We start from the raw sequence: 24753 nt of genomic DNA on the forward strand, positions 1-24753 counted from the left end.
CTCAGCAATTTCAGAGTGAGAGGTTTTGCAAGCATCCCATAGGCTGTGTAAATTGTCAGGGATTTATTCCTTTTTGGAATTCAGAGTCTTTACTGCTCTGATGAGCAATCTGGAACCTCAGAGTAACAAAGCACAAAGAGTGAAATATATAAAATGTTAAGACATTTTTAACAGCAGAAGCTTCATTCTGCAAAATAGTGAGATAATTACCATGTTTTACTAACTTTATTTGTGCTTTGTGGCACCCAGTCAGTTCACACATTTGAAATTTTTCCCACCAAAGGCTTATTCAGACCCCCTTTTTACTGTTCCTCTCTAGATAGAATCCTCTCCTTGCTACCTGTTGACCGTAAGGATCATCCGGATGAGAAATCTCCAGAGAGTGGATGCCTGTAAGTATCTCCATTCTTAATGGTAACTCAGGAAACAGGCAAATTATATCTTTTATAATTTTGTAACAACCTTTTCTTAGTGTTTCTGAAATAACCCAGTGTTTATGTAAATTAATTGTTATAAACCAGGTCAGTCCTTGCTGCTTGCTGCTGTTTCATTGTTCTCCCTATGCTTTCTGACTGGTTTCAAGACTTGAATGTGTTTTTAGGAATAAGTACTTTCTGTCAAAGAAAGGAGAGTTTCTGACAGAGGTAGATGAAGTGTTTTCAAAAACAAGGGATAATTCTGCTGATGGGTTGTAGCACCTTGGGAAGTGTGGCTGGGAGGAGCAAACCTTTCCAATATCATCAGTCTTGGTTTTGACAAAGAGGAATTGAACAGGAAAAAGCCTTTTACAATCATTATGACCAGGCTAATCCCATAATTAATTAGCCTGAGGACAGTTAAAAAAACATACTAACTGAGGGCTGGATGCTTGGTCCTTTCTAGGGCTTCTGCAGCAGTCTTGCATGAGTGTGAGTCACGTGGCAGGAAAGTGGTAGGAAGGGAGTAAGCTGGAAAGGAAAACACCACTGTTTTGTAAAAGAACATGGACTAGCCACATGTGCACTGTGGAGAGATGTTCCACACAAAATAGACAAGTTAACAGTTTGTTTTGTTTGAGTAAATGGAGCTATGTGACTGCCTGTGAAAGGATGCTGAAATTAGTTTGAGAGTGAGCTTGGAAGGGAAATTATGTCACCCTCACAATTCTCTTTATTCTCCTGTTTTGCTGTGAGCAGCAGTGATTGGGTCTATAATGTCTTGCACATGAAGAGTCAGGAAAGATCTTCTGGGACACAAAGATCTGGACTTACCATGCAGTACCATTTCTGTCTTACCTTGTGGTTGTCATGTGTTTTTCTGGAAGATGTATCAGAGGACTTCCCTGTGTCACAGCTCTGAGTGAGGGAGACAACAGCTGTATCCTAGGTCACATCACTGGGCTGCACGCTCTGCACCTCCCTCCTGGTCCATGGCTGTGGCACATGTGTGGTGAAGCAAGAACACAAAGAGGTCTCATCAGGGACTCATCTCAGATCTTCTGTGTGTCAGGCAACAAGGCAAATAATAAGGTTGTAGAAAGAGATTGTGCAAGCAGAAGTGAGGCAACATTTTGCATTAAATACACAGCTGACTAGTTTGGCTGCATCTACTCATATAATTAAGGATTGCTTGATATGCTTTGTATCTCAAAGTACAGTTAAGATATACAGGAATGATGAATCACATCAGCAGAATAAAGTACTTGCCAGCCAAACAACCATCAGTCATTGATCTCAAATGAAAAAACCAAAGTCATGTAGTAGTTACAAAAAATCACTTTTAATGCATTTTAAAATCAGTAGCATTATTTCTAGATTATCCAAATATATTCAAATACATATTTTTGCAGTTTCAAAATTCATCAAAACATTATTATTTGCATGAATTTCCCAGAATAAAAATAAATGAATAAAAACACTTGAGGAAACAGAGTAACTTGAAACAACTTTTACATTCAGAGGGACTGAATAGGCTACAGTCCTTAAGAGTGTAAGTGAAATTATTGAGGACATGAAAGCTCTTGCTACCAAAAGGAAGAGGCAAAGAAGGTGAATAAGGAGTCATTTTTCACAAGGAGGCTAAGAAACAAGAGTGGTGGGAAGGTAGAATTAAAGCAGATGATATGACTCTTGGCAAGTACACTGAAATTGCTGTCAGAATCTATTTTTTAAAGCCAAAGTAAGTTATGAAATGTGAAATAGAGTAGGACAGCAGAAGGCCAGGGCCTCCTCAATATTTTCCAAACAAACTTTTCCATCAGAGGATTTTTTTTTTTTACTCAGTAGGAATATGTTGATTTCACCCAGGTTTTTTTAGAAAAAAAAGTTGACAGGATTAAACTTTGTTTTTGTTTCTGCATTATAATAATAAAAAGTTCAAAACCAATAATTAAGGTGTCTATTGACCTATCACAACACATATATCATTTTTCAATCAGTTCCAGGTTTTTTTCCCCTCTCACTTGGACAGAAAATCAGCAAGGCTTCTTGAATTCTTTCAACAGCATAAAATGCAGCCTCCTACCAGTTTGAGACAGTCAGTAGCTTTAGGGTGACATGGGGCAAAACCTGATGGAGAAGGAAAGAAAAGAAGTAGAGAAAAAGGTCCTGTTGCAGACAGATTTTGCTTCTCCCCACAGGTCAGTGTACAAGCTCCTGCTCCCTGCTCTGCCTGCAGAGTCCTTACCTGCTGCTGCAGGATCTTCTCCATTTACTGCTGCCATCACTTGTCTCTCTGAAAAGTCTCTCATCACAGGACATCCTTTCTCAAAGCTAGTTACCTTTTGCATTACATAATAGCTGATCGTTTTATTGTTGCGTACTGTATCAGAGATGTTTTCAAGGTGCCGAAGTACCTTGTATAACCTCTAAGAAGAAACACAGTAAATGGCATTTTTGTCTGGAGCTGATTGAGATATACCTTAATTTAGGTGCCTGTGAGAAAGGAGGTGTAAAGTCCTTGAGTAACTTTCTCCTGGTGCCTTTTGGGAGAGAGACTTGGTCCCTCTCTTCCTGTAGGTGGCAATTAGTTAAATTCCAATGTCTAATTCAGTGAGCTCCTTCTGGAGGAAGCTGCTGCCATCGCATACAGCAGGTGTAGTTCTGCAGCTCCTTTCACAAACCCTCTCAAAGAACATCACTGAGGGCAAGGCAAATATGAAGACCTTTTGAAGTTGTTCTCAAAAAGTGGAGGAGGGTCCCAACCCCTCTTATCAGACAGCAGCTCAGGATTAGTGTGTGTGTGTGCATGCACACATGAGCACAAGAAAGCTTGTTGGCTGAGAAACTTAAGTGTCTGACTAGAAGAAAAAAATTCTCAACCTTTTTTTTTTTTTAATAACAAGATCACTGTTGTCTGTAACTCATGCAAGGAAGAACAGAAGCCACCTCCTCTTCTAGGTCATCTTGTGGTCAGTGTTTTTTCCCTCTCAGAAGGGAATATTGAAAAGCTACACTGCATCAGACTCTTCTATCTTTAAATAACTTAGTCTTGTTTTTGGTACCAGTTGCTGCAGTAACCTCTCCAGTGTCCTGCAGCTCTGCTACCTTTGCCAATTAGCAATTGTTTTGCCTCTCCCCTGCCCAGTAAGCCAGGCTGATTGCTATGTGTCCTTGTGGCTGCCGACTGCGACGTGTGAAAGGTCACGCACTAAAACTGTGAGAAACTCCGACAATCCGGTGTGGAACGAAACCTTCTACTTCAGAATCCAGAGTCAGGTCAAGGTAAGGAGCCAAAGCTGTCTGCTTGAAGCAGCCTAAAGATTTTGTGTATGTATCTCCCGAATTGTGCCCAGGAATTGTTTAAGAGGTGGCACACGATAAAGGACTGCTCAAAGCATTTAACAGCAGAGATGAAAGAGTTCCTGTGTCTGTTCAATGGTGCTGTGTAGGAGGGCCAGAAAGCGAGCTCAGTTTTGAAGTTTTAGGGAAATGAGAGACTCTTACAAGATGGATACAGAATCTGGGAGTTACCCAAGCTGTTGTATACCTATAGCCAATGTATTTTGTCACAACAATTAAAATGATCTAGGCAAGAATTAATATACAGTTCAAGTATGTTTTTCTAAAGGGGGATGATGTTTAATTTCTCAACTTTTCTTCTCAAGCTCATCCTCAGCAATTCTTTTTGCCTGGAGCTAATGATGTCCAGCCTGAGAAACTATGACAAATTCTTCTCCCTCTTTTTCCAGAATGTGCTGGAGCTCACAGTGTATGATGAGGATTTTGCTACTCCAGATGACCATCTCCTCTGTGCTCTCTTTGATACTGCTAAACTTCCACTTGAAAGAACAGTGATCCTGTACTTCAAGCCTAGCGCAAATGTAAGAGCAACTAAAGCAACTAAGAAACCAGTGGAGAGTTACAGAACAGTTTCAAAATCTTTCTGAACCTGCTGTGGATTACTTATCCCAATAATGAGTACATTAATTGCCATTCAAATTATAACCACAAAAATGTGGTTTAAAAAATATGAATTTGAGAGTCTGACCTCTTCTTTGCAATATTTTATAAATTATTAAAGACCATGGGACTGAAACAGTGCAGTAGGTAGGAGAGGGATCTAATTGCAAGCTACCTCTGAGCAACACCAAGGCCAAACAGCTGTTGCAGGGTGAATAATCTATGTATTTTTTTCTCCATGTAATTCATAACCCAAGTAATTTCCATAATTCATAAACCCCTGCCCCTTTGCTTCTGTCTACTTTCACCCCAAAAGGCAAAGATCAAGCTGCCCCTGTGTGTATCCCATATGAATGGATGACAATTCACTCTGTTTCTCAGTTTCCCATCTATAAAATGGGAAAAATAATCTTGATTCCATTTGAGCTCTAAGGATGAGATCAGCAAAATATCTCACATACGACTTCTTGCTATCAGGGACAGATTCTGGTATCCAAACTAGGTTGTTCACAATCAGCTTGTACACATCAACACTGCCTTACTCGGGTTTGCATAACACGAATTCTGAATCACTCACTTGTACTGTTCTCTGCCTATTATGGTAAAGTAATGTGTGTAAAGTATGTTTAATTTCCAAGATAATAGCCAGTACAGTAAGTCATGGCAGGACAGTGCCAGGAATAGTTGGAAGTAAAGTGTGGAATTCAGAAAATAAAGGAAGTTGCAAATTGTTTTTCTGCAGCAGCTTCACTCCAAGTATAGGTTGTTTTGGTGATATTATGAAGTCAGAAGGAGATGAGGAAGGAATCATTTAGTCATCTGGCTGAAATGTTGATTCAGACTACCCAGTCTGAAGTATTTATCACAGGCTACTCATTGCAACCAATAACTTCAGTATTGCCTATCAGGGACTTGGGTTTAGACTAGGGACAAAGCATTATGTAACTACTTCATTTAATATCTTCTTCTTGCTTTCAGGCCAAGGAGGAACTAGAGGTTGAGTTCAAATTGGAGGTCGCGTAAGTGAAATTATTTTAAAAACACAAAAACCATTAATGATAAAACAAAAAAACAGTATTAGAAGTCATGCTTTGGGTATTTCTGTAAAAAAAGTTCCAGCCTTCTCGTTCATTATTGCTGCAGTCCCCAACACCTGACGGATTAGCTTGTTCTGTAGCTTAGCTGCTGTCAACGAGAGCACTGCCAGTTACCCAGAGAGCTGTGTGGATGTCCTGTCCCTGGAACTGTTCAAGGTCATGCTGGATGGAGCTTTGAGCAACCGGGTGTAAAGGAAGTTGTCTCTGCCCATGGTACAGGACTGCAACTAGATGACCTTTAAGATCCTTTCCAACCCAAACTGTTCTATGATTTATCTACCTGGGGACATTCCAGAAGGCTTTCTGAGTGTGCAAACATTCCTGCCTGTCAATTTTTCCTTGCCTGTTTCAGGTTATGTATTGGACACAGTTGTAGTGTTGAAACATCCTAGTTAGGTTTTCAGTGTATCTCCAGTTCCTTCAGTTTTCCCTTGCAGTACTCTCTGAATCCTAGTAATTGTGTTTTCTTTCTTTCTAAAACAATCACAATGGGATGGGAACTCTTGTAAGGATGTAAGGCTCATTCTCCAGCATCATCAGCCTACCACCCATGAATCACCATTTTTGTCTCTGTGTTGCCACAAGGTAACTAAGGCATGGCAGAAATAAAGTGACTAGTCTAAGGCCAGCTCTCATGCTATTGGAGAGCCAGGGCCAGAAGTCAAGTTGCTCCACACCATCTCCTAACTTCACCTGAATGATCTGGAAAGCTTTTGGGTTTTTCTCCCATGTAATTGATACTGGCTGCCCTGTGCCACTTTGAAACAGGCTCCCCAGGGAAACAGTCACAACACCAAGCCTGCCAGAGTTCAGAAAGCATTTGGACAATGCTCTCGGGCACATTGTGTGATTCTTGGGGCTCTCCTGTGCAGGGACAGGTGTTGGACTTGGTGATCCTCATGGGTCCCTTGCAACTCAGAATATTTGCATGCTACCAAATACATGTAACTGACTTCCCAACAAGGACATGCTGGTGTATCAGCTGAAATACATTTATTTCATATGTTACAGTGAGAAGAATTTGACTGTCTAACAGGTGATTCCATTTTAGATGATCATGAGATTGCACTGTAAAAAAATAACCATGCTCAGCTTTGGTACAGAGATGAGTCTCCTCAGAGCAGTTCTCAATCCATGCAAGCAAGGAAAGGAGCTTGTCACATGCTTGCTGGGGTCCCCTCAGACTTTTTTTTTAAGTGGGAAGAAAGGGCAACATCCTGGGTACAGATGAGCAGGATTTGTTTAACTTTAAAAAATCCATGTTTTGTTTTTTTTTCCCCAGACCTGGTCCTCATGAAACGATTGCTAGCAATGGAGTGCTGGTGGTATGTGTCTTTCCCAAGATATTTTCTATAAGTGATTCCTTAATTTAAAGGGAAAGGGAGGATGGGCGTTAAAGAAGCCAGTAGTCCGGTTCTTTCTCTTTCTTTCTTCTTTCCTTTTTAGATACATTCAGAATGGGATATTTTATTTACCTGTTCATTGGAGATATCCCATTGATCCTATACTTCCCTATTTCTGATTTTTCCTATAGTTCACCACACCACACACACATACAGAATTTTTCTCTGGTACTAGTACTTAAAAAAGTGTACTGCTGTTTATCAGAACACAATATAAAAAGGCTGAGAAGTCACATTATGATCTACCCAGCCCTTTCCTTCCCCTGGAGATGAACCATGCTCTGTGGGTGAGTTCTGTATGAAATACTGACTTGTCAAAAACACATTTATGTTGAAGAAGAGTGAGCACCATTAAAAAAAAAAACAACCCCCAAAATGCTAAAAGCAATGCTTCTTCAGAAAACCCTTCCTACTACTGACTCTTGATCTCTCAGTGACATATCTTTATTTATTTCCTAGTTTAACCCTTTGTATTTATGCTACTATCATGAAAATGATCCTGATTTTCTTCCTTTGTATATTCCTCTCACTGTGCTCAATCTTAAGTCATTGTCACACATGCGATCCCTACCACTCCCTCCAAAGCTTTTCCTTTTCTTTAGTCAGAAGCTAATGGGAAAAAGCCCAGAGATGCCAGGGAATTCAGAACTCCAAGTGACTCCAAGCTGAGGGGTCCACAGCTCGCTATAGTGGGGATGGGGTGTGATGATCTTTCTCACAAAATCCTGCAATCTGTCTTTTACAGTGTCGTGAACTTTGCTGCTTGGAAGTTGAAGTGGCAGAGAAGACAAAGCAAAAATCAAGTAAGGTTACTGCTTTGTCATCTATTTACCAGTAATTACATGCTTACTTATGAGAAGATGCCCCTTCCATAAAATGTGTTAGTGAAATAAATAGTGCTTACAGTATTCAGTGAAGTTAATGTCAGGTAAACACATCAGGTTGTTATAGACTCCAATGACCTCATCTAGATATATGTTAATAAGACCTATTAAATGCACAATAAAGTTGAAATCCCAGTTCTATATCACAGCAGGAATATTCAGAGTCCCCTTTCTATCAGAAAAGCATCCACTTTGCTCTTTTCCCTCTAGTGCCAGCACTTTGCCCTGGGCAAAGCTATGCCACCTGCACTCTGCTTTTAATCAAGCTAGCATATTTTTCTGGTTAATCATATTAACATTTGTCATGATCCTTGTTTTGCTGCTTTAGAGAAAGAGCTTTCCCTCACTGTGAAGGGCTCCTTTGAGGGGACGCAGGATATCGTGCTGGGCCCCAACGGAGTCGTCAGCCCGGCGTGTCCCACCGAGTTCCACTACATCAAGTACGCGGAGCCAACGCTGGATGTCATGCTGCCAAAGAAGAGGCGTTACCACCCTGTATGTTGGAGTGGCCTCAGTGAGGGAGGGATTTTGAGTGGCTCTCAAGAAAGTGGGAGGAAGGAGAGAGGGTAAACCTGTTCCTGGTTGTGTCCTAAAGCATGTTGTTTTCCCAGTGGTCCTGTAGGTACAGCACAGAGACGGGCTCCCCAGTCGTGATGCTGAACTCGCTGCCCATGGGAAGGAAGACAACCATTGCAGAGGTAAGCATCCATTCCAGGTGTTGGTAATAAAGGGTGGCTCAAATAGAAACCATTCCTCATAAGTTTGTCCCAGATGGCCGCTAAGAGTGTTAGAAATGTTCTGATTTTCTATTACACTTTGAGAAAACAGGAGCTTTGTTTCTTCAGATGTTTTCTCCCCAGAGGCAGTTGTCCCTGTATTAATCTCCATTATGTGCCAGTAGTGGAGACAGAGACCTATAAGGATGTAAGAAAATATCATACTTCCTTCAGAACATCTCCCCCTGTTTACCCAACGGCTCTGACTCCTGCTTTGCTTTGGGGCCAAATTGAAAGTTGCTCATCAGACACAAAATAAGAAAACTTCAATAAACCTATCCTTAGTCAACCATATATTTAAGAGGACAATATATTGAAATATGCTGAAAATATTAGTCATAGGGTATGTATTTTAAATAATATAACGATAATATTGATTTAAAAGAACCATTAAGATATCCTCTCAGAACAAAACACATTTTGTAACTTAATATGAAGATTGAAATAATGATTTTTAAGAGAGGATAAAGTATGGGCAGAAGCAAATGCAGACTTTGCAGTCTCTTCACTGTGAGACTATGGCCAGGATGTCAGAGATGTGCTGTGTACTAGAGTGTAAAGAACAGAAAACACACAAAAAATGGCAATTCAGGATGCTGCAGGAAGCTTATGAGTCATACAGGAAATGGGACCTACTGCATGAGTCTCAGAAACCTCTTATACCAGGATGCTTAATGGTTTCTGCAGCCTGGAAGGATTTAGATAGGGATGTTCCACTAATGATAAGCAAATGCTTTTGGAAATATATGCCAAGATCTCAGACATTTAAGTTTGTGATTGCCAGACTTTGCTGGGTTATAAATTAAGCTGTGACCCCAAGAGAGAAAGGGAAAAGAGAAAATTTAAAATTTAAAAATTACACATTCTTGTTTTCCAGGAGAAAAGATTTGACTTGAATGTGACAGCAAAAACTTGGTAAGAGATTTTCTTCTATTCCTTTATACTTGGTTCATTGATTTTGGTATTGTTTTAGCCACATGGAAATGACACAAGCAAGCATTCTCAGTCTGAAAACTAGAATGTACTTATAATAAAACATAAAATACATGCATAATATTTAATACATAATTAGCCTTAGGACAATTTGGCTTTAATCACTTGATAAAGCATTAAAATAAACATATATTTATTTCAGCATTATCCCTTTCCTTCTGACCACAGAATATTTCCTTTGGTCAATGTCAGTCTCTGAAATTCACAAAAAGAACAAAGCTAGCTGACAATGACAAAAAAAGAGTAGTCAGATGTAAACATTTAGTTTAATCAGGAATTAAGAATGATTTTTTGCTTTACTGTCAATATTCAGTGGTGATGAACCTTGTATTCTGTTAAGTCCGGTTATACTATATATTGAGTAGAAACTAAGGTAACCAAGTTAACTTTTGGTTTGACATCTGTAGACATGCTCCTTAATATTCAGCAGTAAACACGGAGAGACTTCAGGTTATCCATAGCTGTATGGAATACACAGAACTGGGCAAACTGGCATTTTTGTGTGTATGTCTGGCTAAGAAATCAAAGGAAAAGAATAATTTTGAATTCAAACAGAGTTTTCTGTCATTCATTTCAAAACAGCAAGTAGTCAATGATAACAGGAAAATCAGTGCTATTCCACAACAGGAAAAACGCTTCCTGCTTATTTATTTTACTTTCAGAGAACTTTAGAAACAGTTTATTTGGATCTTGATTTACAATAGAAACTGGCTTTTGCAACTCCACCTAACTCAATTTCCATTGTGTGAATTCATTTACAAATAAGGTTATAATAGTTTATCCAAATTTGATTTTATCCAAATTTGGTGGTGGAGAAAGCTCATAATTAAATTTCTTTACTAGTTTCATAGAACTTATGGACCCAGTAGAAGAGAGAGGTTCTGCCACTGGAAGAAAAAGCAAACCCCTGGCATTTGGCAATGTAGCTCTGATCTGACCATGACCATCTCTTGCGTATTGATGTCTTGTAGGAGCAGGACAGGAAGAACCAAGAGGGAGATTAGTGAGCAGAAGAGCAAAAATGTCCAGGGAAATAAACTACAATTGCGGGGCCTTAAGCAATGACTTACTCAATTTTAAAATAGCCTCCAGTGAAATCTTCCTCTGGGAGAAGATGTGCCTTACAATTTTTGAGTGAAGGTTGATGTGGAATATAACTTCCAGCGTTGAACCCTGAAACAGCCTGTGCACGTGTAGACACAACAGAGCAGCAGGGGTGGAATCCTGCCCAGTGACCCTTCTCTGCCCATCCAGGGGCTGGATGTCATCGAGGTCTCTCCAGCAAGCTGGGTTCCGCAGCCACCCTCCCCAGCGGTGCTCACCGCTAGAGGGGGATGCTTTCCCACTCTAGTTGCTCAAAAGGACAATTTTCATTCATATTGAATATACCAGCCTTTAAAAATTGGCTGTTATTTCAGATTTTGAATGAGAAACTAACATGTGAAATGGGAATCGATACTTTCACTTTTGACCATTTCCATGGATTTTCTAAACTTGTCAATCTTTTAGTTATAGAATATTTATTTAAATATTTCTTATTTGTAAATACTGTACATTATTTCTTCCAATTAGCAGTAATTAGGAATAATGCCACTAGTTAGTCTTACTAATTGACATGAGTTTCATATTTTTTAAAATAGTAAAATTATTCTCTCTTGCTCCTGTCATGTTGCATCATCCTCTTTGAAGGGAAGGGTGCTGTAGATTATCTTTGATCAACGTCCTAAGATTGATATGGGTGTGTTAATATATGTGTCTCTTTTTATCTTAGTAATTGTTCATGCCACCAAGACCTGGACATGCGCTTTGGCTTTAACTTATGTTCTGAAGAGATGACTTTCCTGGGGAAAAGAAAGAGATATGTAGCAAGTGCTCTCAAAAATGTTTTTCACCTACCACACGATCTGCAGGATCAAGAAGTACGTGTGTGCTGAGGGGATTGAACTTGAATCTCTAGTGCTTTTATGTACTCCTGTAAATGAGTGGTCAGCAAAACAGGCCACACCTATCTGTTGTGCAGGTACCAACTGGTCCATGTGTCTTAACTACATTTGCTTCTGCTGCCAAGGTTTGTTATTGAAAACATTAGTTGCAGTCACCATCCTTCATTACTATCAATTTGGAATTTTTCATAGTTAAGGTGTGTTCATTCCTGCCAGGCTGAGCTGTCACTGCCTTGACTCAGAAATACTGAATGCATTACACAGCAAAGATTTTTTTTCCTTATTCCAGTTTCACTACTTTGTGAGAGTTTAAGACAAACATCTTTGAGTGCTTCTTATATCTTTTGTTTCTTGCGGTTTTGAAATTCCTTAAAATAGATGTAATTTATTTTAAAATAACCTCAAGATACTGAAGAATAGCAACTGAGGCTAGCTTACCAGTAGCTATGAAATGAGTATGTTTCTTCATGGGATTGGCATGCAGGTTTTCATACAGAAGTAATGAAATAAGAAGAATGGTGGAGTGAGAGATGCATAGAAAATACATTGTTGCTTTCACAGAAGGTTTCTTCATGTTTATCTGTGCCTGTATTTGCCCTAGAGATGGGCAAGAATCCAAGTTTGGGTTAGTCTCTGAGCCCATGTCTATCCAAAGGGAAATAAGTGGCAGTAGCAGTTGTTGCTGGGTTTTGGAGTCTTTCCATCTGAAAAGGGACCTGGGCTCTGAGATCAGGACCTGGGCTGCCTGTGGTGACCAGACCCCATTGCAGTGTGGGATGCAATTTGAATGCTCTCAGTGTGAATGTCCCATCCTCCCTCTGCCCAACAGGTCCCTGTTGTGGCTATCATCACGACAGGCGGAGGACTGAAGTCAATGACAGGGTTGTATGGCAGCCTCATGGGACTCAAGAAGTTAAATCTCCTGGACTGTATAACATACATCAGCGGGCTGTCCGGCACCACGTGGTAAGCCAGCTCGAGCAGGAGGCCTGACCAGGCCTTCTGAGGGTCACACTGCTGCAGAGAGTAGCTTCTAAAAGCAGACAAGATCAGGAGATTTTCTTCAAACATCATATAAACAAGTTTCTCATTAACAGGCCATTAAATTCTAGCTTGATTTGGTGCACGCTTTTTCTATAAGCAGTTCTTTACTGTGCTTATCAACTCCATATGTGCAGCAGTTAAACGTGCATATGACAATTTCACTCATCAAAACGCTATCTAGGTAAGTAGTTATTGTGGATGTAACTGTGGATGCCCATAGCATCATCCCTCTTCCTTTCTCCACTGAATCCCAGCTATTGTGGTCCCATTATCTTCTGATACTGGCTGTGATTTCAAGCTGGAAAAAAACTGCTGGACAGTGCGCACTGACCCCTGCAACCTGCCAGCTTTGTGTTTCCCTGGGCAGTGTTATTCCCTGCTCACAGGACCTACAGCTGCCTAATGTCTGGTTGTCCCATGCAGAGGAGGTTGGTAAAATAGAGGTTGATGTTAAAATAAAGCATAGTGATATCATAAGATTAACAATAAGTGAATCAAGGCAAGAGGCAGCAGCTAATATGAATGAATTTAAGGTTCTGAAAAACAAAGAAAATTTATTATCTCATATATAATTTTCTGCCTAATTTGTGATTCACAAATTTATCTACGTTCACACCTGGCAGTTTTATCCCTTAAGCTTCTGCCAGTTCTGCTTAAAGAAAATAAAAAAGGTTAAGAACATAAAAACTCCACCTCGTTCTTCAGGGCCGTTTTTAAAAACAATCATAGAAACTTGGAAGTGTTTGTTCTGCTGGATGGAACAGCTAAACCAGAGTATGCGTGAGCAGAAAGGAATCCCTAAATGTAAACCTCTGTTCTGAAAACACAAAATTTCCAGTCTTTTTTTGCTCCTTTTAACTTTTGCTGTCTGTATTGTCTTTCTCCAGGACCATGGCCAACTTATACAGAGATGCCTACTGGTCACAGAAGGACCTGGATTCACATATTGGTGAAGCCCAAAAACAAGCAACAAAATGCAAGATGGGCTGTTTCTCTATGGATCGCATGAAGTACTACAACAAGCAGCTTTGCCAGCGGAAAGAAGAGGGATACAGAACATCATTTATAGATCTTTGGGGTCTCATGATTGAGTACTTACTAAACGATGGGGTATGATGTCTATTGCATAACTTAAAGAACCATGTGTTTTTCCCTAGAGGGAAACTAGTCCATCATTTCAGAGAATGTACCTCAAAGCAGAGGTACATTCTCTGTGTTAACTAAAGAGCAGATTGTAGTGGTTTTGGTTTACCCAGTCATAGACGTGTGCAGAAATACTTGTCTCCCTCCTTATCTTTTTGTGAATCCATGCACAAAGCCAGGCTGGAGCCTGGTCTGTGATGGTTGGTGGGGGGTACCTGCAATGCTCTGTGTGATGGAGCTGCTGGGGCATGTCCTGCGTGCTGGGGGTGGAGCTGCCTGGCTCCTCCCATGCCAGGGTCAATGAATTCACCATGTGTCTTTTCCATCTCCTCTCATGTAACACTTTTTCTTCAAAACTAGAAAGACCCCCACAAGCTTTCAGATCAGCAAGAAGCACTGTGTGATGGCCAGAACCCATTCCCCATCTATGTGTCAGTCTGTGTCCGGGACAGTTATAGCACCAATGATTTCAAAGGTAAGGATGTCGTTTCGGACCTTCTGAGGCTAAAATTGGCAGCTGAATTCCTGTCATCACTCTTTTCTTCTTGGTAGCACTTGGAGAAAACAATCCTTATGTGTTAGTTGCTTTTTGGAGAAATAGCCATTGCCTCCATACCTTACAATTTTAATACAAGGGTTTGGGGGAGCAGCATTTCCCTGTCTCAACATATGTAGTAGAAATTCTGCCAGAAAGGCCATTTTGAGAAATATTGGAATTATCCAATAATTGCTTTTTCTCAATGGACAGTTACTGTTTCAGTATAAAGAATGGCCACATAGTTATGGTAGAGTTTGGGAAGGCTCCCAGCTGAATGTGTTGCTTTTCTCATTGTTTTGTTTGTTTGTATTCCTTTCCTATGGAGGATCAGAAGGAGAAGAAGGGGAAGAGAAAAATTGAGATCAATTTTTTTATTGTTGAGGCAAGAAAATGAACCATTTTTGAAATGAAAAGGAAATTGCAGTCCATGAAATTTCTGTCCCAGTTTTCACTTGTGCTGCAGTTATATCAGACAAGTGCACTTCACTTGGAGACGATATCCAAGAAGGTCAAGGACAAGTTCTATTTCCATTAGTACCACACAGAGAGAGTATGATTGGTCTCTTACAGAAAAAATAATTTCTGAGGAGCTGAGTACCCATCTTTGTACATAAACAATTATTTAGGGAAGATAAATTAACTGTATTGGTGAAGTACTGGTCACCTGGACATGGCATATAGAAGGGCAGGGCAAAACTACATAGGTGCTGGACAGGTGTGTGCACACAGGGTGTGCAAGGCCTGGAGCTGTGCCACGCCCCCAGTGTGCCACTTGTGCCACCAGCAGCACCACCGTGACCAGCACAACTGCTCCTGCCTCCTCATCACCACCATGCCCAAGCTCAGTCGCCTCCCTGGAGACCTGCATTTAAGAGTGAGGCTTTGCAAAGGCAACATATTAAACATAACTCAGATCAATGTATGCCCAAGCTTCCTCTCTCCCTACACCTGTCTGGGATCCCTCTAAGTGTCCCGTTGTGGCTGTATTGCAGAGTGGGTGGAGTTCACTCCCTACGAGGTGGGACTGCTGAAGTACGGCGCCTTTGTTCGCACGGAGCATTTTGGAAGCGAGTTCTTCATGGGCCGCATGTTAAAAAAGCTCCCTGAATCCCGCATCTGCTACCTTCAAGGTGATGTATAGTGTTGTCCTGGCACAGAGGCACTTTGGAAGGGTGTAATGCTCTTAACCAGCGTCTAGATAGTTCTGTCCTAACATACTGAACACTGCCTGCTGGGAAATGGGAGTGGTAGTTTATCCAAAAGAATACAGTAAAAAAACACGCATATTTTTTCAGTTTCTTGTCACTGTCTTGGTAGATAAGTTGTCTGTATCTTAGAGATGGAATAGATGAAGATCCTTAATTATTTCGTTGTAAGTAATAGCTCCCATTTTTTTGGTTATTCTGATTCCTCTCTGAATGCACTCCAACCTAAGTCCAATTGTGATAGTCAGATTTAAATTTACAATGACTGGTGATATAGTGGCACTCTGTTTTGTCAACAAATTCACTAGTGCCCCTGTGATGAGGCAGAGGGGTAATCCTGGATGGAGAAAAGAGTGCACAGTGGAGCTGGAGCCTACTGCATGTGTAAACCTTTACAGGTTGTGATGTGAGATCTTGTCTTACAAACAAACATCTGAAAAGCCAGTTCATCCCCTTGTGAAACAATTCAAGGTGTTTGAAATATTTACTGATCAGAGTAAATGCAGAAAAAGACAAGCTGGAGAAAGGAAGATGTGGATGGAAATTATGTGGTTTTGGTGTATATGTTACCTGAATTCTTTATTTTGCCTCTTGAGCAAGCGTGGGTTTTTTTCTCCTTTACTTGTTTCACATTCTTTGCTCTCTTTACCATATGGCAGAGCCATATAGTAGGTTAGGCACAAAGTTGGTAGTAGCATGACCTGAATCAATGACATAGAGAGTTAAGAGGAATTTAACAGCATGGATGTTTAGAAATATTTTCATTAAGCCCATTAAAAAATTAAGCCAGGAGGTCAACATAGAAGGAAAGGGCATTTTCTTGTTAAAATATATCCTTCTGTTCATTAATTCCTTTTACAGGTATGTGGAGCAGTATATTTTCTGTGAACCTTTTACAAATATGGGGACTGTCCCACAGTTCAGAGGACTTCTGGAAGAGATGGACACAAGACAGAATAGATGAAGTTGGTGAGAAATTACTAAGCCTTTCATTTATGGTCATTTATTTTCCTATGTGACTTTTGGCATCATCTTGTCAGCTTTGCTGAATCTGGCATTATAGGATCTTACTAAGAGATAGTGACTTCTCACACTGAATGGACTAAAAGGAAGTGGGTAATCAGGGAAAAGCTGCTGTAATTACAACATTTACTAAAGCTCTACTGGTTCCTTCAGAGGAAGTTTTAGAGAGGTCAGACATTTCTCAGGAAGCGTTCTGGCATTACAATTCTCACTTAGCCATACAGAACCAAGAATCAACAGCAGAGAATATGGTACTTTTTACTGCCTATGAGGAGAATAAACCTTAATATCAACTGGTTAATCAATGTTTCCTGGGTTTTTATTTTATTACTCAGTACAGTAATTACTGCATTGCATTCATACTGACACAAAGATAAATGAGGCCCAGAGGGTATTTTCTGAAGCAATACAGAAACTGTGATTTTATTGCTAAATCACTTGATATGATAGTAATTATTATTACAGACATCCTGAAAAATACAAAAATACAATGTGCAATTTGGAAACCACCAGGTCTCTCCTGCTTCACTGTTAGCTGGCAAAGCTCACTGTCATTTCTAGAAACCACACCTTGTGCCATATTTCTGCTTTTCACCCATATGCCATCTACCTACCCCCTAAACTACCCATAGTTTCTGAATATGAATATATGCGCCAGGTTTTCCTGGGGTGCTCTCACTCTGCTGATTAAGCACGTGCTCATGTAACCATGAGTGATTACTGGGTAGCGGTTGTCACTGTTGCAATGGACCCTGTGGTTGCTGTTGCTGCCCATCTGACTGAGCAGTAGCATATTCATCAGCTCCATTTTCTCCATGCTTGCCTCTGTTTCATGTTATCTTCCTATAAGGATATTTAAGTTCTGACAGAACATTTTCCGAATTGCTTAATTCCCTTAAGGTGTCCTTTTTCCGTGACTAAAGATTGCTTCTGATGAACTGTCTTCAGGCCAAACCTTAAGACCATTAGCAGAGCTTTGTCTAGCAGCCATTCCTTTCCCTCAGAAGAGTTTTTGTGTGTTAAGTGAATCATCCCAGAAGAGCCCCTGGGAACTCCTTTGCACCAGGGCAGCCTGAAAGGAACATAAGGCACCAAGCAGTTCACCAGTTTTTCTCCCCTCCTCTAGATGAAGACCCAGTGTTGCCCACAAGACCCCACGAGCTGAGGACTCGCATGTACACCCCCCCTGGCCCCCTGTCTAGTGCCCTTCGGGGAGCACTGACCGACCGCTTCTCCGTCGCCCAGCACCACAATTTCCTGAAGGGCTACCAGCTGCATAACAACTACATGGAGAACGAGCACTTCTGTCGGTGGAAAGGTGATGGCGACTAATATTTAACTGGCATCCTTTCAGGGAGTTTTGGGGTGGGGAATTTAAGAAAGAAGCCTGTCAGACTTGGCAGGGGATGAAAATCCTCCCAAGAGAACATTTATTTTCTGAATACAGAGAAGACACTAAGACCTCAGTGCTGCCAGGTATTGAAGACTTAATATTTGTATTCGTTTGCTTCAGCTGAGACCTCTGCAGTCCAGACTGAGAGGGTAGACTCAAAGCTGACAGAACCAAATTTAAAGTGGCAAAGAGCAGAGTGAATATGGGAGAAAGCTTAATTTGGCAAGATCATACCTCTAATGTCAGATGCAACTGAAATATCCAAGAAAATTTCACGTGTAAGAGAGAACTGGAAAGGAATGGGGCTTTCATATAAAAGATTGAAAATACATTCTTCTCCAAAACAGTGACAGATAGAAGATGAAACAATGACTGAAATGAAGCAAGGCAGATTCAGGTTAATTATTAGACATAGCTTATTGGCACTAATAGGTGTGCCGTGACAATGCAGTATATTGCCTGGAAACTCAACATAGACGTTTCAGAACAGGAACTTAGGTGTTTTGCAGTCCTTCTCATGCCTGTTTGATGATTTAGTAGTGTGGCAATTAAAGGCCAGGCCTCTGGAATGGTCAGTTGCACCTTACACTTCTTTTTCTAGTCAAAATACCCACAGACCTATTCTTATTCAAAAAATATTTTCCTTTTAGACACTGTGTTAGACTCACGTCCCAACCAGCTGATGCAAAATCCTGATCAGATGGGCATGATAGATGCTGGATTTTTCATCAATACCAGCAGTGCACCACTTTTAAGGCCACAGAGGGAAGTGGATGTCATCATCTATCTAAGTTATACTACTGGATCCCATACATCGGTGAGGATGTTCTTGCTACCATGTGTAGTGTCTCTTTTACTTGTAAATGCTCAGCCTGTAGCATCCAGAACTGCTGGTTTTATCAGCTGTTCACTTTATAACATCTGCATTCCCCTATGTTTTTCACTGTAGTGATTAATACAGTTCCAATTTCTTCCTGCTATTCCTGGACTCTTTCTTGCTGGTTTATGAACATGTTGAATTATTCAAGGGGGTGTCAGCATGGTCTTTTCCAGAATAATGGGAGGAGCCTCTTCTGGTTTATGCTGAATCAAGCAGGCTTCCAGACCGTGTACAGGAATATTCATAAAGATGAGGAAGTTATTTCTTCTGACTTAAGTCAGAATTTAAAAAGAGTTAATTGAATATTAGCAGCAGATCATTTCTGGGCTGACACATAAGATGCTACGAGTAAAATGCAGTGATGAGCATCTTCCTGCAGAAAACCCATTTTGTGGAGATAAAGCTAATTAGCTGTCTATAAGAGCTGGCAGAAAAGAAGTTTGGATCTTTTTATGTCAGAAACTGAGGTTAGTTGAAAACTCACTGTTAAGCACTTTGGGCTTCCCAAGTAGAATTTCATTTTGAGAGTGAGAACAGCTGTGCTACTGCTAATAATCTATATGTTGGATGCAATTAAGTTTTATTTCAGCCTCATTCATTGCCTAGATAAAACTTATAAAAAAAGGCTGCTACAATTTTAAGTACTTCAGTAGAAACCTTTTTCTGCTTGATAGTGTTTGCTATTAGATGCTGCAGAGTAAGTAATACAGTGCATATTAGTACATGATATTTTAGTAGACATTTCAGGGAAAAGATATAGCATAGCCTAATACTTCAGATTTTCTCAGTAAAATATTAATCTCCATTAACACTGTGCTATAATGACTGCACAGGCAGAGATATAATTGCACATTCAAACTTAAATTTCTTTTCTCCTGGCTTCCAAGCACATATGATACCTTAAATATTTTCTTGCTGGCATTTCCTTCTCTAGTTAATTCAATACAATGTATTAACACAGGCTCTTTCATTTGCTAAAACTAATGCTTTACCCTAAACTTCTGCAAATTGCTTCAATTTTTTTTTCTTTAAAGCAGTGTGCTGGTGAATTATTTAATTCTGAAATTGTGTTTACAGCTTGTGATTAGCAATGTGGTCACTATGTGTGGTAATTATATATAGTACCCCTTGATAAGACAGAACCCGCCTTATGGATCTGAGTCACTAAACCTTCATAGTAGATAACAATTTAGGGCATTTGGACAATTAAGTTGATTTCCAGTGCTGACCATTTTTGTGATCCTCCAGTCTCTAGATAAGGCGTGTAAATACTACTCAGAGCAGAAAATCCCATTCCCAACAATTTCTTTGACTGATGAAGATAAGAAAAATCTGAAGGAGTGCTACATATTCCAAGATTCAGATTTGCCAGGATGTCCGATTGTGATTTTTCTTCCCCTTGTGAATGATACCTTCCAAGAGTACAAAGCACCTGGTAAGTTACAAGTAGTGGCAAAGCATTAAACAAAAGACACCACTGTTTCCATGACTCAGACAGAGACTTCTTTGCTGCTGGTTGTCTTTGCTCAAAGGGTTCATGGGGGAGCACTTTAGGTAATTAAACTTGTTTTCCCCATCCCTGCCAAAGCTATTATATTGACTCATGTCTTCGTTGTGGCCTTAAGAGAACCAACACAGCCTGTGTCTTCTGGATGGTGTCTACCTTCACCTCTCTCCCATTTGTTAATTGAGGTAGTCCTACCTAATTGCAAAAGCTTTTTTCCTGTGAAAGGTATAGCTGTCTCAGATTATTTCCCACTGCATATATTGTCTATTGTTCAGGTTTTAATTCTACTCTTGAGGAACCACAGTGTCACATATGAGTGGTGGGGGAGAAAGAACCTGGCTTTCAGGCTGAACTCCAGTAATGTTAAGATCAGTCCAGGGATCATTTTACTGACTGTGCTGTGTTCAGGGCCTTCCACTCCTTTTCTGTCAGGTCATATGTTTTGTACTCCTCTTCTTTACTGCAGGTTACTAGGGTGCATTTGCTCTGCTCCTTGGTAGCAGGGAGGTTAAGCCCAAAATACTACTGTTGTGGAATTTTTGTGACACAAAAATCAGAAAGGCAGAGATGGATTCTGGTGGCAGGTGCCCTGGACCTTATTCAGCATTGCAGGAACTCTAGGTTTCCACATGTTTCTATTGCTCCTTTCTCACTTAAATTCTATTCTCTTACTAGCAATTAATCTTCCTTGACTGAGGTTCATAGAAATTCCAGCTGCCCAGGGTTCATAGAAATCCCAGCTGCAGTGCATGGACAGGGGCATTTGGAGTGCCCTTTCAGGCTGACAGCCTTGCCTGATCCATGGCTTTAATGAGACAGATGTTTCTGTGTAAGGTGTAGATGAACATTGTGGTGTCATCCCTCACTTCTCCCTTGTGCCCTCCTCGCTTCAGACTCACAATTTCTCTTGACAAGGGTGGCAATATGTGACCTGCATTGTTTGCATTTAAACCCTATGAATTTTCCTCAGGAGAAAAGTCCTGCTCTTTGACACTTTATGGACAGTTTGACACTGATTAAGATAAACATCATGTCACAGCAACAACAACTCTTTCTCTCCAGGTGTCAAGCGCTGTTGCTCAGAAATGGAGGAGGGCCAGCTTGATTTGACCAGCTCCTGTTCCCCCTACTGCATGTTCTCAGTCAGATACACTGATGAGAACTACCGCAAGCTGCTGAATCTCAGCGAGTACAACATCCTCAACAACTCTCAGATGATTATGCAGGCCTTGCAGACAGCAATGCAAAGGAGAAGGCAGAAAATGTGCTGATTGCCTGACAAACTGCCCTTATCTTCTCAGAGGAGTTTTTCATGCTCAAGGACCCGGAAGGGACATAGCTTTTTCAAACACTGGCTGTTCTGCACTACAGAAACCACCCCAGCTGGTGCAGAGGTTTGCTGGGATTTTTCCATTCCCAAGAAGTGGTCTATATAAGCAAAGACGTTGTGTGGGAAATTTTTACTTACATTTTGTTCCATAAATTAAGGTCATCTGTACAACATTCTTTGCCTAAAATACTTGTTAGATTTTTTAAATAGTGTGATTTTAAGCCTAACTTATTATAATATATGACATAAAGGAAAATAATTTTTTGTCGCCACAGTGCTACAGTTATACAACACAGCCAACATACCTACAGGCCGTAGGAAGGGAGTATAAACTTCTGCTCCCACAGTTCTGCTCTGTGGAACACAAGGTGTGACCAGCCCTGGAAAACAAAGAGAACCTGGGACAAAACTGGAAACTGGTACTGGATCCCTGGGTCAACTCTGTATTGCAAGTGTCCCAAAGAGCAGCCACAGAGGCTGGAAATGCAGAGAGGGACAAGTGTGTGCACACAACCAGCCCCATGATTTGCATCCACATCCTGGGCTCTCTTGGGCTGTGAATGAATCATATGTGATGGGAATGAGCAACTTAGGAGGAAGTGGCGTAAGACTTTTCACATAATTTTTTTTTTAAGCAAAGGGTGTAATTTGGGCACATCAAAATTCCCTGTTGATTTATGTCAGTTTTAATTGGTTTGTACTGAGACAATATATAAAACCTTAACACTTCAATTTGAAGCTTTCAAAATAAAACACCCTGGATCTTGTTTTCCCTGTTGAGTTACTTCTCATAATAAGATACCATTCTTAAATTAAAAAGAGAAAGTATTTGAAAATATTTTACTTCCTATAGACAATGAAAACTTTGCTGTGTTACTCAATGTAACAGTTTAGGTCATATGCCTATTAAAAAACCTCTTATTTGTTCTTATTTGTTTAGTTCTGCCTGTACAAACTGAGTAGAAGTGAGTCAGAAGTCTGAAACAACTAAGACCATCTTAAAACAATCTGAAGACCATGCATGGGATATAGCACAAAAACACCAATTCCATTTGTTGTGGACTTGCATTTTTAAACTTCCTTACTTTTCCCTTTTATTGAAAGTGCCTTTTTTTTAACTCTTCTAAACTGTGCTGCGAGTGAGCTGTAAAAACTATAAATCCATAACAACTTTTGCATTGCAGGAGCAAGTCAAACTGAAAACACACTTTATTAATAAGTTTTGTGTCCTAAAGACAGCTGGGAAAATTTTGAACAGAGTCTATTCAGTCAGAAAAAAAATCTATCAACTACATATTATAATGTGGGACTAAAATAAACCAGGGAAAATGCTTGGGTAAGTTGAAACATTTCATATTAATATTTTACAAAACATCTTTGTTTTGAAACATAACTTCTTTTTAATAGACTGCCTACCTCGTCAGCCCAGGGAACCCAACCTGAAAATAGCAGGGTTCATTCACAGCCAAATAACATGTTTGGCTTGTTACAAAATGACACTCTGAGGATTTTCATTTTAGCAAGGAGTGATGACAAATTATCTTTACAAATTGGTTCACAATGACTTTTCCAACATTTTAGTCATTTATTATGTCCAAACAAAACTTACATTTTTGTGCAACTGTAGCCTAATATTGCCATCCTAAAGATCATGGCATAAATATTAACATTTGAAACTTGTCAGGTTTTGAACAACTATGCACTTCTTTTTTTTTTTTTTTTTGTTATGTTATATGGTAGTTTTACTAGTCATAGTCAGAAATATAATGCTATGTGCTCTGCATATAATAATGGGAATTGCCTCCATTTTTACCTGAAAACCCTGTTGTGAAAAAGTAAACACAGGTTTTAGTCATAAACTCTTGCTGCCTCCAATTCTGAAGAAATGTTATTTACATGCAAAAATTTTGTGTATACAGCACAAGACAATAAAGGCTTGTTTGCAAAATGAAAATTCTGCCTTGCTCCACATATTCAGGCATTTCATTAATATGCTTCAGGTTCACAGTGTGAACATTCCTTGTTCCTGGAAAACAAAACTGTTTTTATCTGTTTTTTGGTATGCAAAGAGCGTACCAAATACTGCTGTGAGCATCATGGATAAAGGGATGTCTCCTTTACAGACAGATAGCAGGAGTATGGAGTGAACCATGGTACCTCCCTCGTGCATGGGCTGTCTTTGATGTGCATTGTAAATGCTGTCCATGAAAATAAGAGTTTTTTGGCCACTGGCACTGTGGGACTGAAAGCCTCAGAGGTCCAGTCCTGGTAAACAGTCTGGTTAATACTTTTGCCCTCCAAGGAGATGTTATAGTAAAGTAGTGTCTTTAAACATGACTGACATGCTAATGCTGCCAATTTTCTGTGACCTAATGAAAAATGCATTTCATCAAGCTATAGCATTGAGCTGGCACCCAGAAGATACATGCCATGTATGTAGACACAACAATCCTTCATGGCATCACAAAATACTGTACCCTATGGCAAAAATGTATTCTACCAAGTGGGCTGTGATGACTGTTGATATTATTTTGCATGGGAATGTGCAAAGGGGACCTGTGCTGGCTGTTGGCAGTGTTTGACCAGTAAGCTCAATAATGCTCAGGGAATGAGCATCTTTTTGCTCAGAGATGATGTACTGGGGAAGCGGGGAAGCCAAAAGAATCCCTTTCCCCAGAAAGTTTGATCTGTTGTGATCTGTTGATGATGCAACAGTCTTTGGCTGCCTTTTCTAATCCTCTTCCAGTGAGCTGTGAGCCATGCCAGTTTCAATGGCACAGGTGGACAGGAGCAGGTGTCCTGCCTCAGCAGTGGTGTCACAGTTGTGCCAAGGACTTTGGGGAGGGCAGCGTGAGGTCAGGGCTGAGTTTTGCATCTGGCTGGCAGGTTTCATTGGATCAGACACAGACACTTGAATGCAGTTAGTTTGCAGCCAGAGTCAGTCTGAGCTAGAAAACGGTGCAGAAGTATTCATGGGTGTGGAGCTAAGCTAAGGAAAGTCATTGCTTCGGGACTCTACATCTAAACACAAAAATAATAATAACAAGCCATAGGAAAGGAAAGGGAAGGAATACAATGACTTGAGGAGAGAACCAGCCCTGCTGGACCTTGGCTGAGTAGATATAAACCACCATATGAGTGTGCCACTCTGCATGCCTAGACCTGGGATTGTAGGGTCATGTGGTTCAGAAAGCCTTAAACTGTTTTTTGCAATA

At 40.3% G+C, this 24753-nt stretch overlaps 1 protein-coding gene across 1 annotated transcript in view; it reads left to right on the forward strand.

Moving 5' to 3' along the window:
- LOC137475763 (cytosolic phospholipase A2 epsilon-like) overlaps positions 1–23250 on the forward strand; it is a 33762-nt gene extending 10512 nt beyond the window's left edge. Inside the window, exons 3-21 of the mRNA XM_068193433.1 lie at positions 320–392; positions 3565–3701; positions 4169–4300; positions 5358–5398; positions 6759–6801; positions 7625–7682; positions 8092–8258; positions 8375–8461; positions 9417–9454; positions 11304–11451; positions 12305–12441; positions 13407–13629; positions 14023–14137; positions 15193–15330; positions 16267–16374; positions 17555–17746; positions 18472–18638; positions 19950–20136; positions 21271–23250. Coding sequence (XP_068049534.1) covers positions 320–392; positions 3565–3701; positions 4169–4300; positions 5358–5398; positions 6759–6801; positions 7625–7682; positions 8092–8258; positions 8375–8461; positions 9417–9454; positions 11304–11451; positions 12305–12441; positions 13407–13629; positions 14023–14137; positions 15193–15330; positions 16267–16374; positions 17555–17746; positions 18472–18638; positions 19950–20136; positions 21271–21479 — 2400 coding nt within the window. The 3' untranslated portion in view covers positions 21480–23250. The remainder of the gene's footprint in view (positions 1–319; positions 393–3564; positions 3702–4168; positions 4301–5357; positions 5399–6758; positions 6802–7624; positions 7683–8091; positions 8259–8374; positions 8462–9416; positions 9455–11303; positions 11452–12304; positions 12442–13406; positions 13630–14022; positions 14138–15192; positions 15331–16266; positions 16375–17554; positions 17747–18471; positions 18639–19949; positions 20137–21270) is intronic.
- The last annotated feature ends 1503 nt before the right edge of the window (positions 23251–24753 follow it).

Source organism: Anomalospiza imberbis, chromosome 6, assembly GCF_031753505.1.
Source record: "Anomalospiza imberbis isolate Cuckoo-Finch-1a 21T00152 chromosome 6, ASM3175350v1, whole genome shotgun sequence".
NCBI classification, from domain to species: Eukaryota; Metazoa; Chordata; class Aves; order Passeriformes; family Viduidae; genus Anomalospiza; species Anomalospiza imberbis.